Source organism: Coccinella septempunctata, chromosome 2 (genome assembly GCF_907165205.1).
Source record: "Coccinella septempunctata chromosome 2, icCocSept1.1, whole genome shotgun sequence".
Lineage (NCBI taxonomy): Eukaryota > Metazoa > Arthropoda > Insecta > Coleoptera > Coccinellidae > Coccinella > Coccinella septempunctata.
Window position 1 is genome coordinate 3,876,321 of NC_058190.1, and position 18,650 is coordinate 3,894,970.

The 18,650-nt window shown below is 33.5% G+C and overlaps 2 protein-coding genes and 1 non-coding gene across 3 annotated transcripts; 2 read left to right on the forward strand and 1 right to left on the reverse strand.

The window, feature by feature from the left end:
• Positions 1-1,814: 1,814 nt before the first annotated feature.
• Positions 1,815-10,292, forward strand: LOC123308341. Its single transcript, XM_044890954.1, has 3 exons — positions 1,815-1,947; positions 7,709-7,739; positions 9,864-10,292. The coding sequence occupies exons 1-3, from the start codon at positions 1,893-1,895 to the stop codon at positions 10,174-10,176; spliced, it is 399 nt and encodes a 132-aa protein (XP_044746889.1). The 5' UTR covers positions 1,815-1,892; the 3' UTR covers positions 10,177-10,292.
• Positions 10,293-16,180: 5,888 nt separating this feature from the next.
• On the reverse strand, positions 16,181-16,252 carry Trnaq-uug. The gene has a single exon. It is a non-coding gene; the product is annotated as a tRNA-Gln (tRNA).
• A 42-nt stretch (positions 16,253-16,294) lies between these two features.
• Positions 16,295-18,298, forward strand: LOC123308139 (cyclin-dependent-like kinase 5). Its single transcript, XM_044890688.1, has 3 exons — positions 16,295-17,219; positions 17,280-17,434; positions 17,647-18,298. The coding sequence occupies exons 1-3, from the start codon at positions 16,625-16,627 to the stop codon at positions 17,800-17,802; spliced, it is 906 nt and encodes a 301-aa protein (XP_044746623.1). The 5' UTR covers positions 16,295-16,624; the 3' UTR covers positions 17,803-18,298.
• The last annotated feature ends 352 nt before the right edge of the window (positions 18,299-18,650 follow it).

An 18,650-nucleotide genomic window follows, 5' to 3' on the forward strand; every position in this document is an offset into this window, starting at 1 on the left:
CAGCAATAAAACATTACAAAGAATTCTCAACTTCTTTTGAAATGAATAGGACCTTTAAAAGGTACCCTATCTATGTAGTTCAACCATTTTACATTTGATGTTTTTTTAAAAACAAAAAATACAAAACTTGCTGTAATCGATTGAACTTTTATTTTTTACATCCCACATTAATACAGGATGTCCGTTTTTTCCCTGTTGGTATCAACTTTCTTATTTTGATTGGAAACTCTATATATTATTGATTTTTTTAATTCCTTGTTAAATTTTAAGGTAACTTTGGTTTAACAACCATAGTCCCTATATAGCACCGATTCTGAGATATTCGACTTTTTCTTAAAATTTTGACAGCTGTGGGTGCTCACTAAAATAGAAAATACTAGTTTTCTAATGAATGTATAAAAATCCAATTTTGCCCAGTTCTTATCAACATATTGGATCATACGTTACATTTCTATTTTCAGCAATCTGATATACAGGGTCTTCAAAAATTGAAGTTAAAAATTCAAATAGATGAAGTTCAATGAAAATTTTTTCGAATGGCAACCTATATTTTTTTCCTGTTCATCATGTAGAGCAGGTTAAAATGAGAAAAAATGTCTTCAAACTTTTTCTGTAAAGTGAATAGTTTCAGAAATATGGACGAAAAAGTGCATTTTCCCGTAAGAACCAAGGATAATTATTAATTAGTGTTGCTGCTATATAGTTGGCTTTGATTTTTTTGATAAATTTAATTAACTTGATTGACTGATGAAAGACAAAAAGACTCTTTTACTCAGTACTCGCAGATACATTTCTCTTAAAATAATCAAGTAGTTGTCTGACAACACAAAAGAAAACTCGAAAATACACAATTAGATAAGTGGTAGCTATAGTTACCATATTCTATCAGATTTATCAATCAATTATCGTTGGTTCTTACGGGAAAATGCACTTTTTCGTCCATGTTTCTGAAACTATTCACTTCACAGAAGAAGTTTAAATACATTTTTTGCTCATTTTAACCTGCTCTTCATGATGAACAACAAAAAAATATAGGTTGTCATTTGAAAAAATTAAGTTTCGATTGAATTTCTATTTGAATTTTTTACTTTAATTTTTGAAGACCCTGTATATCAGATTGCTAAAAATAGAGATGTAACGTATGACTCAATATGTTGACAAGAGCTGAACAAAATTTGGTTTTTAAACCTTCATTAGAAAACTAATGTCAGCTCTTTTAGTGAGCACCTACAGCTATCAAAATTTTAGGAAAAAATCGAATATCTCAGAATCGGTGCTATATGGGACCATGGTTTTCATAACGAAGTTACCTTGATAATTCAAAAATGCAATAATATACAGGGTGTTCCATTTAAAATAACAAAGTTGATACGAACAGGGAAAAAACGGAGCACCCTGTATTAAGGTGGGTTAAAAAAAATAAAAGTTCAATCGATTACAGACAAGTTTTGTATTGAACTTTTCCTTCTAGATGCTTTAGTTTCCACAATAAGGTATAGGGACACTTTAACTCGGACTGCCTGTACAGTATGTTTCACGTAAGCGAGTCAGTTAACGTTGTGTATCTTTCATTGAGCAATATTAAAAAGTGCACCCATCAGAAAACTGATAAGTTTTGGAAAAAACATTTAATTTCGGTTATTAAAATGGCGTATTTTGGTTCAGACACCTTGTGTCTGAATAGAAATATATAGCACAGATTCTTACGGTTCGTTTTGTCGCAACATACTTGATGATAAGTGCAACCGAAAAATGGAGGAAAATTTCAGTTCTTACAAAATATCTCAGCTTAGCCACAAGAGATAACTAACTTGCACAAGTACGGCTCTCAAAAAGTTATATAAATGAAATGAGTGACGGATGTTCATACAGTTTCCTCAAAATCATTCAAAATGAAAAAGTTCGTTATCAGTCTTGTGTTGTGCGCTCTACTTTGTGGAGTATTGGGTAAGTAGAATAATTTCAAACATCCAAGCAACTTTCGCACTGTAAGGACATGCAAAATTATTATTATACAGTGTTTTATATTGATTGATTCTATGCAAAGGGTGGGCAAAATTCGATGTTTTAAATATACGATATTTATGATAAAAAGATATAGCCATTTTAAGTTTTTTATAATAAGTTGTGCCCCCTAGATAAACAAAATGCCCTTCAGAATAATTAGCTATACCTGTGACACTACAGATCTGTGGCTTTTTAATCAGAGTTGTATTCAGACAAAGTACCCAATTTTCCGAATATCACAGATATTTTTAATTTTTGAACATTCCCAAACAACACACACACATCTTTAAAACATTTTATAGACCATAGCTCATAGACTTTTAGATGATCTATAAAACATCAGAAAGTATCGAACCTTTAACCTAGATTCGACGGAAAAATGTCCGCGAGATTTACGTTGAAAAGTATCACTTCTTTAGACGTCTATTCGACGTAATTCTAATTATCTCTATAACAAGTACGATTTCTGATATTCTCGAGATTATCCTGATTTGGTATTTTGTTTGATATATAATAGACGTTTGAGGATGTACTTTATTAAAATCATTCGATATCGTTTATATATCATTAGATTTTTGACATTTTTCTTCGATCAACAATCTGATAATATATAGATGATCTGAAAAACATGGCCATCAGGACATCTAAATCATGTAGCACCAAAGATCTTCTTTAGACTTTGGAGCATTGTCTTTATCGTTGAAGAAATCGGATGTCTATTAGAGGAAAGATTATTTATTGAAAAAGATGGTGTTGGTATTCACCTATTTTAGATGATCAAAGATGAACGTTTGTTAGATATTTCTAGAATGACCTTGTATTGTATTTACAGTTTTTGTCCTCTAATTGTTGTCAACTTTGGAATTATATTAGGATAATTTAAAAAACGTGATATTAATGACCTCTTAACTAGACATATTTATTTCACAAGATATGTTTCGAAGAAGGGTCCATGTGAAAGAAAATGGACGTTCCATAGATTCAAGATCCACATCTTCGAATCATATCCATAAAATCTGACCACTTGAAAATCTACAGATTAGTGATGGGCGAGTTCATATTTATACGGAATGGTTGACAGTTCGTATGGGAGTTGGAAGAGAAAAAACAGGTTCTGATGAATAAATATATTTATAATAAAAAAAAAACAAAAATAAATATAATTCAAAAACATAACACAAATTCATAAAATTGGAAAAAACATAATATAAATAGATGAGATTATTGTCTATTTGTTTTTATTCCTCTCATATTCGTACCGTTGATTGGCTAGTCTTAACCAGTCTTGAATGGCCCGTTTTATGACAGCATCATTTAAGTCTGCTGGCGTTTCACTTTCGAAGAGAACATATACAGCCTCTGGAAGCAACATAAATTACAAATGGCTAAATGTTTTTTGATTGAATATCAATTACAAGTTGAGAAAATATGCAAAAAAATATTCTTTTGAAGAAAAGGAAGCGACGAACCAAAACCTGGAGATACAAATTATAAATCAATAGGATTCAATTTCCGTACTCTTTAGATACCCTGAGAATTTTTTAGAAATAAAAAACGCTGCTCTAATGAACTCCTATGGATTAATTGATACAGAATTTTCAATTCGAACATCGAAATACGAAAAAACATTCGAATTCTTAAATGATCAAAAAAACATCCAAACATTTCCTCGAAGATTTCAAACTCCGTATATTCAATTATTCGTCGAATTTCAGATTGAATCCTGTTTTGTTAGTACTTATAATAAGGGTCACATTATTCAGCAAGAGTTTCCTGAGTGAAGTGATTCAAAATTCACTTCTGAATCGATGTCTAGAAGATGTCTATCAATAGACTTTTTCAGATAACCGTCTTCACCAAGTAAATTTTACATAGAAATAGAAAACGCTGCTGTATAATGAACTCCTATGGATTAATTGATACAGAATTTTCAATTCGAACATCGAAATACGAAAAAACATTCGAATTCTTAAATGATCTAAAAAACATCTAAACATTTACTCGAAGATTTCAAACTCCGTATATTCAATTATTCGTCAAATTTCAGATTGAATCCTGTTTTGTTAGTACTTATAATAAGGGTTACATTATTCAGCAAGAGTTTCCTGAGTGAAGTGATTCAAAATTCACTTCCGAATCGATGTCTAGAAGATGTCTATCAATAGACTTTTTCAGATAACCGTCTTCACCAAGTAAATTTTACATAGAAATAGAAAACGCTGCTGTATAATGAACTCCTATGGATTAATTGATACAAAACTTTCAATTCGAACATCGAAATACGAAAAAACATCGTAATTCTTAAATGATCTAAAAAACATCTAAACATTTCCTCGAAGATTTCAAACTCCGTATATTCAATTATTCGTCAAATTTCAGATTGAATCCTGTTTTGTTAGTACTTATAATAAGGGTTACATTATTCAGCAAGAGTTTCCTGAGTGAAGTGATTCAAAATTCACTTCCGAATCGATGTCTAGAAGATGTCTATCAATAGACTTTTTCAGATAACCGTCTTCACCAAGTAAATTTTACATAGAAATAGAAAACTCTGCTGTATAATGAACTCCTATGGATTAAATGATACAAAATTTTCAATTCGAACATCGAAATACGAAAAAATATTCGAATTCCTAAATGATCTAAAAAACATCTAAACATTTCCTCGAAGATTTCAAACTCTGTATATTCGATTATTCGTCAAATTTCCGATTGATATTCCTCAGAGGACCGCATTTTAGATAAAATATATACCATTAATAGTACCTATCTAACAAAATAGTATTGACTTGTCAATGGTTATCTAAAGAATATCATTTAATAGACTTTATTAGACGATTGATCTATGAAAGATATTTCTATTTTAAATCTACCTATATTTCAATTTATTGTAGCCAAAAATTCAGGTAAGTATTTGAAAACGATAACTGGATATCATTTCTACAGAGAGCACAAATCCAAACTAATACCAATAATACCATATCGAAGTAAATAGTATTATCCTATGTTCAAGCAATTTGATTAATGTGTGAAGGGATTACCTGCTGTAACTACCCTAAGTAGAAATTGCACTCACCTTGTTCAATTATTACAGCACAAATCACTAATCAAAAAACGAACACAATCACTAGCCGACTTGACCTTTTTACAAAGAAGGGTTGTATACTAACGGAAATGTTGAATGTTCAAGTTCAAATGGCTATGCACTATGAAATTTAACTCTATTGGCCCATGGCCGGTTCGCGACTTCTTGCGAATTGCGATAAGAGTTCGCCACCAAGCGATCCAACCCGATCGTAGTTCATGTCTAGTCCTTCTCATCGCATATCTCTCGATCCAACCAAACACCTATTTTCTGCAAACTCGGAAAAGATCCTTTTTCCTCAAGAGTATCTTGGGTTAATCAATAATTTCGTTCGAAATTCATATTTAACATATTCAATTTAGCAGTCAATCATTCTTCACCATTATTGTTTTTGAAATAGGTATCAATATTCATACTCAATTTTCGATTTATATTATAAAAATTGTCCAATCAGTTTTATCATATGAAAATTTTCACGAATTTCAATATCCTGATACTAAGTCTCCTAGAAAAACATCCCCATCAGTAAGAATACGAATACTTACATGTGCTTTTTAACATTGATACTCAGATGATAAAACACAATATGAATTTGAAAAATACACTAGGAAGATGTTGATTAGTCCAAAATTTTTTGACTATCGTAAAAATATGGTTTATGAATAATTAATTTCGGAAGTCACTTCAATAGATGACATTGACTTCTCATTATTATTTGGAACACTTAGAATCGTGAAGTTTAAAGACGATCTAGCAATGACAAATCTAGAAGAAATTTATTTGTTCACTGTTTTTCGACCATTTTACTTAGATGTTTTATATATGTAATCTAGGCGTCTAAACAAAGTCAGATATTGATGTGTCATATCGATATAGTAAATGATATCTATTTCCCGTCTGAAAATTAATTTCATCATGATTATAAAATTAAGATATCCAATAAACGTTTTTTCAATATATGATCTTCCTTGAAGATATTAATCGACATATTTGGTACAATTTGAATTCTAATGTTCATAGACGATACAAAATGATATATCTGAAAGATATTCATCTGGTCACTGGTTTTCGACCATTTTAGTAAGATATTCTCTATATGTAATCTAGATGTCTTAATAAAGTCAGATATTGATGTCTAATATTGGTATGATATATCATATCTATTAGTTGTCTGCCCAGTGATTCTTTCGCGATTAATACAATTAGATATAAGATAAACGTTTTTCAGATGTATATTTGGAAACTAATCTATTTTCAGATATCTTGCGGACATAAGAATTTTGCCAGGCATAAGACTAGACATCTAAAAGATATTTCAAAAACATCATTCATAGAAAACGTCTTATTTAGATAATCTAATTTTGATCATAATTCAGAGCAAGATCATTTTAGATCCCTTTTGACATAAATGAGATGTCATTTAGACGGAAGTGTGTTGTTTGGGTTAAAAAACGGCGCATTATACGAGAAAATATGATGAATACTTTTATTTTAGAAAATATTCATTAGATAGCGTTCAACTCAGTTTCAAAAGTTGGGTTTTTTGAATTTTTGATATTTTTATGGTAGGTACAAAATGGTTATAATGAGAAAACTGGAAGACGTGGGTGATATCTTGTGTTCGAAAAAGTTTCATCAAATGAATGAGAAAATATATTCCGAAATCATTTAGTTCGATAAAACCATCTGTGAGAATTAAAAGTTAATTTTTTTATGGTTTTTCAACAGTATTTTAAACTGATTCGATTCGGCAAAATGGTAAAGGAAAAAAGTGCTTCTTTTGAAATCAAAAATCTACTGTTGAAAAATTGTACAAGTCAATGACTCACTCTGTATAATATAGGTACCTAAGTCGTATCCCGAATAGTTCTTTGAATAGAAAAAAGTGAAAAATTAGTTCAGTAGAGTTTTCCATTTAAAAAAATAAAAAGAAGACGAGAGATTTTGGAACATCCTATATATCACAAACCGAGTTATTTCTTCATGAAACTCATCCTCGGGATCATAGTGACCTATTTGCAAAATTTTAGCCTCCTTAAATATACTAACTGACAAAGAAACTGCAACTCCCAGAAGGAAAGCTGTTTAAATTATAATTTTTGTATTGTAAAACATAGATAGTATAGCAAGGAGTAAATGATTAAAATTTTGAGAAAAAAATCGTGAACGTTTTTTCATGTGAACATTCTTGTTACTTAAATATTGTAGTCGTTTTTTGAAAATTTATTAAATTTTACATCAAACCAGCTGTTAGGGGAGATCCAAAGACGTCCAAAGTCGATGTTTAGTTGTTGTTAAAATGCCTTGAGCACGTATACGCGGATTTTATCGCCTTATTTGATTTCGTCCTTTCTCTATGCAAATGTCGAATGAAATATAGGATGTTCCATTCAAAAAAACGTACTTTTTATTGCCACTCTGTACACGAATGAGTTACTTAGGCTTATATTGTATCACTGAAGACTTATTTATCCCAGAACAACTTTTATGTGATAATTTTTCGGATAGCTCCCATATAGTTTCGCATATAGGGTATAGGATATAGGATCTCTTTCTGCGGGTAACCCTGTACATATTCGGAAAGTTGTCAAACTAATTGGAGATTTTTTCTTTCAGGAAGATATAATTCAGAAGACCTCCGTATCAGGTAAGCTCTATTTTAATCAAATAATAGTAAGCAGTCCTAAAATTCCACAACCTTTGAGTTGGGATGGCGGTTCTCAGAAAATAATCCCTAAAGCTGAAAAAGCAAGCCTTTCGATAATGTGCTCGAAATAATAAGGATATTCGAATTCAATTTTCAAATCTTCTTTTGTCGTCAATTTTTTATTATTCTTCTTAAATGAGATTATCCCACTGTTACCACAATCGCCAAAGTAAATTTTCACACACATCATAAAAATGATAACACTTATATTCAATATATCTATATACAGGGTGTGGCGTAATGAATGGATAATATTGAGCCTGCAGGTAGAGGACTCTATGGCGGTTCAGAAAAATATATTTTACGTTTAGTAAAAGTGCCTTGGTTTTCGAGATATTGGAGATTTTCGAAAATTCACGAGAATTACACCCTTCGCTACTCGTTTTGCAGGCAAGACTCCAAATGAAGGAATTTTTTCAAACTGTTTTTTGGATAGTATTCCTGGATAGATGATCTATCGAATGTTATTCATTATTTTTGAGGCGCATGAATAGTTCTTTATGAAAAAAAGATCTGACTCAACTTTTCCGTTTGGCTAATTTTTTTTCATAAGTTCAACCTAGCGCGGTGTAAAAAATAATATGGTTACCTGAGAGCCAATGCAAGAAAAAACATGCCAGTTTCATTGAGATTCCGAAATGGTATAACTCTCTGTATTCTCAGCATTTAATACAAAATAAATTCCTATTGCAATCAGTTGAGGCCTAGTTTAATGTAAACGGTGTTTCTAAAATTTTTATGAGCTAAAATGAGAAATGCAAGCAGAATGAAGCAATCGTGTATAAGAAGGTATTGAGCATTTACTGAAGCTCATGGTGGCCTCTTAGAGAATCTTTTGTGATATTTAATTCAATGAAACGACACTCATTTTAAAATTGTTGATATCTATGCAATAAAGCTATGATTCATTAGAAAGTGTAGACTATAGAGCATGTATCAGAACTCATGGTGGACAATTTAAGCATCATTTGTGATTTGTGAAACTTTTTTCAATGAAACGATATTTTACAATTGTTATTTTTTCTCGTTTTCTTTTATTATTTAACCCCAACGTTGGGAAATCAATATTATGAAGTTAATTTCAAGTTATGCATTAAATTAAATTTCAGCATTTTTGTAACAAGGGTCTTGACTCAATGCAATAAAAATTACCTAATTTTCAGCTTTTTTTCTTAATTGCTAAAATTCACTTCGTTACTTGAAATTCGCTTAACAACTATTAACTTTATAACTATAGGGCTTAATAATGAAAGAATACGAGGGAAAAAAACCAATTTTAAAATATTGTTTAATTGAATCGAGTTTCACAAAAAGTGTACAAAGTGTGCATCAGGAGCTGTACTAGATGCTCTACAACTTCTTATGAATAATTGCTTTATTCTGCTTGCAAGTCTCATTTCAGTTGCTAAAAATTAAAGAAAAAGGCTTACGTCAAACTCTGCCTTGACTCATTGTAATAGAAATTTATTTTGTATTCAATGCTGAAAATAGAGTGAGTTATACCATTTCAGAATCTCAGTGAAACAGGCATGTTTTCTCTTGCTTTGGCACTCAGGTAACCATATTATTTTCCACACTACGCTGGGTTGAACTTAGGAAAAAAAATAAGCAAAACGTAAAATTTGAGTTAATTCTTTTATTCATGAAAAACTATTTATGCGCCTCAAAAATAATAATTTACATTTGATAGCGCATCTATCCAGGAATACTATCCAAAAAACAGTTGGAAAAAATTCCTTCATTTGGAGTCTTGCCTGCAAAAAGAGTGGCGAAGGGTGTGATTTTCTTGAATTTTCGAAAATCTCGAATATCTCGAAAACCAAGGCACTTTTACTAAACGTAAAATATATTTTTCTGAACCGCCATAGAGTCCTCTACCTGCAGGCTCCATATTATCCATTCATTACGCCACACCCTGTATATCAAAACTTCTGCATATTTTTAAACTATAAACAACTCTGCAAAAATGAGCCACCCTTAAAAATTTTGACAGATATAAATTCAAAATTTCAAAAACGTCGAAAAGTTTCTGAAAAATTTCTTATTCTTACTCATTTTTTTCAGCGAGGAATCTCCTGAAGAAGAAGATTTTACAAGGGAAAGAAGAAACATTTATATAGAGGATGATAAGAGGAAACGCAGAGATGTCATAATCGAAGACGACGATGATATGAGAAAGAAAAGAGATATTATAATTGAAGACGAAGATCGTAAAAAAAGAGATGTGATCATTGAAGACGATAACGATGACAGAAAGCGCAGAGATCTAAACAACGAAGCTGAAGCGATGAGGGTGAGAAGGGATGTCATTATCGAAGATGACGATGGTAAAAGGAAGCGAAGAGATGTCATTATTGAAAACGACGATTCGTTTTGAATTAACGAGTGATTTTTATGAAAACCTCAAATTTCACAAAAACATGTTCGACAATTCTTAAATATTTGTTTCCAAATAAAATGTGTAACTTTCTAATTAAAATTTATTATAACTGAGCAGTATGTTTTTTTTTCAGTAATAAGTCGTTCTTGATTGTCAAATTGATCTCAAGATCACAACCCAATGAATTAGGAAAGGAGTGAAATTTATTCTAAGGATATCCCTTGCTGTCTACAATTTTTTTGTACCGGGTGTTTTCACACTAATTTGACCCCTCCTTTAACTTTGTTACAAACAGAGAAAAAAACTTTTTTTCCACAAAAGTTAAACGAAATCAACAATTGTCTTCAAAATGATTCCACGAAGAGAAATATTATTCAGAGTCGACTACCAGTTGAATGCAACTTCATATTGTCAAATGAACGCCCCATTTTTGACTACCGAATGTACAGGTTGGTCCAACGAAAACATCGATTTTCCGACTTTTAAATAAAAATTTCTGATTCGAGGAGGAAAAACTTTTCCGCTTTTTTCATCTTCGTAACTTTAACCCTCTAACGGAGGTAAACACCCCCCCTTGATTTTGAATAGGGATGAGGGGTAAAATAACTGCAAAAATAGTGAAAGAAGAGGCAATGTGGAATTTATCTATACGTATCCGACTACTTTGATTGGAGAGAGTTCATACACAAGCCTTAGATGACTTTTCTGAGCTCTCTCAAATTCTGAATTGTATTGTATGCTAGAGTGAATAAATGACTTCAGCCTTGCGGCTTTCACACTCCTCTCCAGAGGAAAATTCACTTATCCCAGATATCTCAAAAGGATTAAGCTCTGTTGGAGCCCTTTCCAGGTTTTCGGGCTCGTGGTGGTGGTCGGGTCCGGGTCGCTCCTCGGCTCCCTGCTGTCGCTTGGATTCCTGCTCCACCCGCACTTCCTGTCGGAGCAGACGGTGTTCCTTTTGAATTTCCCATGTACTTGGTGCAGTTCTCGTCGTTCCCAGCAGTACCGCCTTCTGCATGACTCTATAGATATTTTCGTCCAGCTGAAGTTTCCTCAAGTTCTCTAGTAGTTTCTTCGGTATCAGGCCTGTAGATGACATTACAATAGGGATGGTCTTGATATCTTTCAGTTTCCACAGTCTTCTGGTTTGTTCCTCGAGATCTCTGTACTTTGAAATTTTTTCAGTGTGCCTATCTAGAAGATTGTTATTATTTGGAATCGCCACATCGATGAATAGTGCTCTGTCCTCATCCTTATTGAGCAATATGAGGTCTGGTCTATTGTGGGTTATTTTCCGGTCTGCCAGAACCGTGCGATCCCAGTAGAGCTTGTGATGTTCATTTTCCAACACAGCATCCGGATGGTAGTTGTAATAAGGAACCTTTTTCGAACTTAGAAGTTGGTGTTTTAGTGCCAACTCTTGGTGAAGAATCTTGGCAACAGCATCATGTCTATTTTTGTACTCCGTGCCCGCGAACTTCTGACATCCCCCGGTGATGTGCTGGATAGTTTCATGTGTCGCACAGCCATAACGACAGCTACCATCCGCCACTGAGGCATCCTTGGCGATATATTTCATGTAATTTCTTGTTGGAATCACCTGATCCTGGATGGCAAGCATGGAGCCCTCTGTCTCAGGAAACAACCTTCCGGAAGTCAACCAGTAGTTCGACGCAGATATGTCGACGTGATCATGGTTGACCTCGTTCTGGTGCTTCCCATGCAAAGGTTTGCCAATCAGTTTCTGCATTTTACTTTCTGCAGAGTGTTCGACGGTTTCCAAGTGGTCCTGCTGTAGCTTTAACGGTGTATAAGTATCAGCAACACAAACTACTTGATGGAGTTCTGATGAAGTAGCCTTGCTCAGAAAATATTTTCGAAGTCCTTCAATTTCCTGGGTCATACGGTTGGACAAATCAACAATTCCTCTACCCCCAAGATGTCGTGGCAGCTCTGTCCGTTCTATTGAGCTTTTCGGGTGATGTTTATTGTGTTTAGTCAGCATCGTCCTTATTTTTCTCTGTAAGGCTGCTAAATCGGTGGTCGTCCAAGAGATGATACCGAATGAATAGGTCAGCGCCGAGCAAGCGTAGGTGTTAATCGATTTTATGAGATTCTTGCTGTTAAGGCCAGTTCTCATTATCCTTCTTAATCTTCGGGTGAACTCCTCCGTTAATTCGTTCTTCATCTGGGTCTGATTGATTTTTCTTGCCTGTTTTATGCCTAGATACTTGTATGTGTCTCCTTCCTTCAATGCTTCAATTTCTGCACCTTCCTTGAGTTTGAACGTATCATCTTCTATTTTTCCTCTCGTTATGTTCAGCAGTCGACATTTTTCTAATCCAAACGTCTTTTTGATGTCTTCCGAAAATCCTTCCACCATTTTCAGCATCTGTTGCATTTGTTTTTTGGTAGATGCGAAGAGTTTCAAATCGTCCATGTAAAGTAGATGATTCAGTTTCATCATAGTTCTACTGCCGCTCTTGATGGAAAATCCGTAGTCCGTAGAATTCAATCTATGAGACAAGGGATTCAGGGCCATGCAGAACCACAGAGGGCTCAGCGAGTCTCCTTGGAAAATTCCGCGTCTTATTGGAATAGGTCCTGTTGTAATGGAGCAATCTGCTGCTTTCATTTGAAGACTAGTACGCCAGGTTGACATGGCGTTTTTCAGGAACTTAACAATATTGGGATCCACCTTGTAAATCTTCAAGATCGTCAAGAGCCATTCGTGAGATATAGAATCGAATGCTTTTTTGTAGTCTATGTACGCAGCGTAAAGATTCCTCCGCTTGGAGAACGCTTGATTGCAGATAACTGAATCAATTATTAGCTGTTCTTTGCACCCTCGGCTGTCTTTGGTGCATCCTTTCTGTTGCATGGCGATGATGTTATTCCTTTCGCAATGGTTGTGAATTCGATTTGAAATGCACGATGTGATTAATTTGTACATCGTTGGAAGACATGTGATTGGTCGGTATTTGGATGGGTCTTCTGTATTCCTTTGGTCTTTAGGTAAAAGGTACGTTGTGCCATGTGTAAGGAATATTGGCATTCTTTCAGGATTTTCAATGACGTCATTTATTGCGGAGGTCAATTTGTCATGCATGATCCAAAGTTTCTTGATCCAGAAGTTCTGTAATAAATCAGGCCCAGGTGCTTTCCAGTTGTGTAGTCCTCTGATAGCTGATTTTACTTCTTCAATTGTGATCTTGTCATGCTGCATCGGCTCATATTTTATAGCTTCAGATTTTTCATCTTCAATCCATCCGGTATCTCCACTGAACTGAGGTTTCGTTGATAATTGTTCGGTCCAGAATTGTTCTATGGCTTCTTTTGGTGGTGACTTTCCATTTTCTACATCAGACGATATGAGTGACCGGTAGAAAGTTATTATTATTATTATTTTAAAGGTCTAAAAAAGTATTCATTTTCTGTCCAAAAAAGTAGACATTACCTCAGTCTATCGTGAATTTTCAAGAACATTACAAGTGTGTTAAAGCGACAGAGTGTTTCCATTTCGTAAAGTTTATATCGAAAAACAAATGTGACAATCTACATTCTACTACATCTTTCTATGTAGAATTCAGTGGCGTAGTTGAAGATTTTTTTTAGTTTGCCACTTATGTGGTTTAATCTTTTATTTTTTAAAATATAAACCCTATGTTTTTCCTACATTTTTCAGTACCATATTTTCGTCTGATTCAGAATACATGTCCTGTCTCGAATTGTTCTTGCAATAAAGGTGAATTCAAAAACTAGTTCATCGGTCAAGTTGGCAGGTTATTTTCATTGATGAAACAGGATAATATAGATTCAATAGTAGATTGGGGTCAAAAGAAACACTTTTTTCTTTTACCATTTTTTCCGAATCAGGTCGGTTTTAAAGATACAGGCTGCTGAAAAATCATAAAAAAAATTATTTTTATATTTTATCTAAGAAACGGTTTTATCGTATGAAGTGAATTTCGCATTATAGTTCTTCGTTTAGTTATGATGAATCTTTTTCAAATATAAGATTTCACCCACTTCTTCTAGTCTCCCCCCTTTATGACCATTAAGTACAATAGAAATACCTACCAAAAATTCGAAGAACCAAACTCTTGAAACTAAATAATCTAGTTATTCTGAAGGTAATTTTGTTTTTGCAGGGGTAGCACAGCTCATTATGAAAACTTAAAATGGCGAATCGGAAAAAATGGTAAAGGAAAAAAGTGTTTCTTTTGACCTCAAGGATCTACTGTTAAAATATTTGTACGAGTCAAAGACTCACCCTGTATATTCTGAATCAGAAAAAATATGGACTGGAATATGTAAAAAGAATATAGATTTTACATTAAAAAAAAATAACTATCTAAACTGAAAAACATTTTCTACTGTGCCACTTAATTCTACATAAAAATGTGATACTTAAAAGCATCCTCTGCAACCTGTCAAAGGACGGAAAATAAGTTTTCCTTTATAACAAAAGAAGATACATATATAGAGGAATTTATAGTGACTTTATACACCATATACCATAGGTAGGTATATGAAGTCACTGTAGAGGAATGCGGTTTTTGCCATTATCCATCTTTTGAAAATCGAGGTCGGAAACCATTTTTCCGTAGCTCTCACGATTGCAGAGCTCTGCCATTCAATCCTATAGAATATAGAATTTTGTGGACCTGTACAGGGTGGGCAAATTTCGATGTTTTAGCACTACAGTTTTTAAACCAGAGGAGATACACAAAATCTGATACCCCATTCCCGTTCTCTTTTTCTGAGAAACTAACAATAGTTGTAGTGATTTTTGTCCACTTTCTTTTGTTTTCGAGTTATAAGCAAAAATTGGAAAAATGGCGATATCGAAATAAATTTATATCTCCACTAATACTCATGATAGAGCTCTGAAATTAAAACATTATACAGGCTCTTTTTCAAGTAGAATCCAGTGGCGTGCTCGCCTTTATAGCAGGATTTTTAATTACGAATTACGAACCCAAAGTTATGTTTTTTTAAATGGGAACACTAGTTTTCTGTGCAATTTTTTGAAAGCTTAATTTTTACTGATTTCAAAAATATATAACATCATATGGTTTGTATCAATATAAATGATGAAAATGGTCAAAAACCTTTTTTCTCAATATTTCTATGGTTTCAACTTTTGATGAGCACAGAAACAAATAGCATCGTATGATTACCACTGTCTCCTTCTATAAGTCTTTTAATTATTATGAAAATTTATCAAACATATCTTGATTCAAATTTTGTGAAAATTGGTAAAAAGCATAGAAAGAATGACATTGCCGGAAGGAGACTGCTTTTGTTATAGGAAACTCTATTTTTCTGTGCTCGTCAAAATTTGAAACCATAGAAATATTGAGAAAAAAGGTTTTTGACCATTTTCTATTATTTATATTGATACAAACAATATGATGTTATATATTTTTGAAATCAGTAAAAATTAAGCTTTCAAAAAATTGCACAGAAAACTAGTGTTCCCATTTAAAAACACATAACTTTGGGTAATAGCTTCGTAATTAAAAATCCTGCTAGAAAGGCGAGCACGCCACTGGATTCTACGTGAAAAAGTGCCTGTATAATGTTTCAATTTCAGAACTCTATCATCAGTATTAGCGGAGATATAAATTTATTTCGATATCGCCATTTTTACAATTTTTGCTTATAACTCGAACACAAAAGAAAGTGGCAAAAAATCACTAATACTATTGTAAGTTTCTCAGAAAAAGAGTACGAGAATGGGGTATCAGATTTTGTCTATCTCCTCCGGTTTAAAGGCTGTAGTGCTGAAACATCGAAATTTGCCCACCCTGTACAGTGGAAGTTCGGATTCAAAATATGTAATTGATTAAAATCTTTTTAGAAAGCGTTGGAAGGTGCAATGGTAATATTTCGAAAAAGATATAAAAGTATCTCGCATTGTACAAGGCTCTTCGGTAAGCAGTCACAATCTTCGAATATAAATAATGGTACACTGAGATTTATTAGTGTAAAATATAGGTTCCACCGAGATTTGAACTCGGATCGCTGGATTCAAAGTCCAGAGTGCTAACCATTACACCATGGAACCTTGCTTCTAGGGATCATTTTTGACAGATAAGACAGTTTTGTCCTTCAAATCCTTCATGCAAAAATCTTCATTTATGTATTTATTCAAGATAATGCAAAAAAATTTGAAATTAATATTATTATAAACATTTGTAGTCTAGATGAACGTTCCGCCTTCCATTCATATACTTTTTCTATAATTTTAAAAAACGGGCATACACAAAAGTACACAACACATAACCTAATTTACTCTTGTGTTTTGAAGTTTAGTTTAGCTTACCCTAGAAATATTCAAAATAAGGGACACATTTAAATTTAAATATTCTTCAGTATCAAAGCACTTTTCTTCTAGTTTCTTTGTGTTGAGCGTTTCGTCTGAAATTGATCTGAAATCATGCAAAAGTATGAGAAGCTAGAAAAAATTGGTGAAGGTACCTATGGAACTGTTTTCAAAGCAAAAAACAGAGAAACCCACGAAATTGTTGCTCTCAAAAGAGTTCGTTTGGATGACGATGACGAGGGGGTTCCATCTTCAGCTCTACGAGAAATATGCCTTCTGAAGGAACTGAAACACAAGAACATAGTTCGTCTTTATGATGTTTTGCACAGCGACAAAAAACTCACTCTGGTATTCGAGCATTGCGACCAGGATTTGAAAAAGTATTTCGATAGCTTGAATGGAGACATAGATCCCGATGTTGTGAAATCTTTCATGTTTCAATTACTGAGAGGTTTAGCATTTTGCCATAGCCATAATATACTGCATAGAGATTTGAAACCTCAAAATCTCTTGATCAATAAGAATGGAGAGTTGAAGCTTGCTGATTTCGGCCTAGCGAGAGCCTTCGGCATACCAGTTAAGTGTTATTCAGCTGAGGTTGTGACTTTGTGGTATCGTCCTCCGGATGTTTTATTTGGAGCGAAGCTGTATACAACATCGATCGATATGTGGTCTGCAGGATGTATTTTCGCAGAACTTGCTAATGCTGGTAAATATTCAGAAATTTGATACCGTGTAACTTGAATTACAATTAAAATTTTTTCTTCAGGCAGACCGTTATTCCCAGGCTCTGATGTAGATGATCAGGTGCGAAGGATATTCAAATTATTAGGTACCCCCACAGAAGAAACTTGGAGCGGCATGAATCAATTGCCTGATTACAAACCTTTTCCTTTATATCAACCTAACATGAGCATGTCCCAGGTAGGTTTTAACCAGATGGGGTATGGTCTGTATATAACCAAAAATTTGAGAACGGTTTCTACGACAGATATTGTACCAAAGTTTCAGGAAATTGACATATACGGACCAGCCACTTACTAACCAAAGTGTATATACTGACCATACCCTAGATTTTTTCTTCTTATGGTGGATTTATCGATGATGTGATTACATGTTTTTTTTTAATTTCTTAGGTAGTCCCTAAGTTGGGCAGCAGGGGGAGAGATCTACTTCAACACCTGTTGGTTTGCAATCCATCCGGGAGAATGTCAGCGGATGATGCAATGGGTCATCCCTACTTTACAGATCTGAACCCAAGCATAAAAAATGATCGATGTGAAAGAACTTAAATATGAATGGTTTAAATGTCTTGTATGAATACCCTTTGAATTCTTTGAAGCAGATTCAGATAACTTGTAGAACATAGTAGCTGTAAGTACTTGTGAGTTGATTTAATTTTTTTGTACCTGATCTAATAATTGCAGAATAACAGGTTAAATTAAGTTTCTGTACTTTTACATGATTAATGATTGAATCAGTATTCATTAAATTAACACTATGGTTAAGTAATTATCTTTTTCAATATCTCTAGATAGTTTATTTCATCCTAATAATGTTTTTGTAAGTGTGTGTATGTTGTGAATTCATAATTTTTAGTTTGTGTATAAGGAATTCTTTGAAATGTTCCTACATTCCTCTTTTATTTTATGCTTCTTGATCTCCTTTGTTAACTGTGTATGAACTGTAATGAGAATCGACGCTGAAAAATCATTCATTTATTTATTATCACCTAGGTATTAAACCACATTGTATTATATGTGCAATACATGGTATCAAATTTTATAATTATTATTTTTTTATTCTCAGTATTTCAAAATGAACATTCCGACCGATTATTCTGATTTCCTTTGTAATGAAAACCCTGGAAAAGATACTGGATGAACACAACAGAGAGGTGATTCTGCGAAAACATACCCTAAACGCTCAACATTATGCATACCAGAAAGGAAAATCTACGGATCTTGCCCTCAACAACCTTGTCGGCAGGATCTCTGACTCTCTCAACTCCTGAGAGATTTTTGTAGCTGCCTTTCTGGATATTGAAGGAGCTTTTAACCCTGCCCTTACTGAATCTCTGGTGAGGGCTGCCAAGGTTAGAGGTGTCCCTCCTACCATATCGAAGTGGATCAGCACAATG

Excerpts from the sequence above, each read along its gene's own strand:
- LOC123308341 (XM_044890954.1), top strand. The coding sequence starts at position 1,893 with ATGAAAAAGTTCGTTATCAGTCTTGTGTTGTGCGCTCTACTTTGTGGA. Across the intron at positions 1,948-7,708 it reads TCTACTTTGTGGAGTATTGG|GAAGATATAATTCAGAAGAC; the intron begins GTAAGTAGAATA and ends TTTTTCTTTCAG. Across the intron at positions 7,740-9,863 it reads TCAGAAGACCTCCGTATCAG|CGAGGAATCTCCTGAAGAAG; the intron begins GTAAGCTCTATT and ends CATTTTTTTCAG.
- LOC123308139 (XM_044890688.1), top strand. The coding sequence starts at position 16,625 with ATGCAAAAGTATGAGAAGCTAGAAAAAATTGGTGAAGGTACCTATGGA. Across the intron at positions 17,220-17,279 it reads CGCAGAACTTGCTAATGCTG|GCAGACCGTTATTCCCAGGC; the intron begins GTAAATATTCAG and ends TTTTTTCTTCAG. Across the intron at positions 17,435-17,646 it reads CTAACATGAGCATGTCCCAG|GTAGTCCCTAAGTTGGGCAG; the intron begins GTAGGTTTTAAC and ends TTAATTTCTTAG.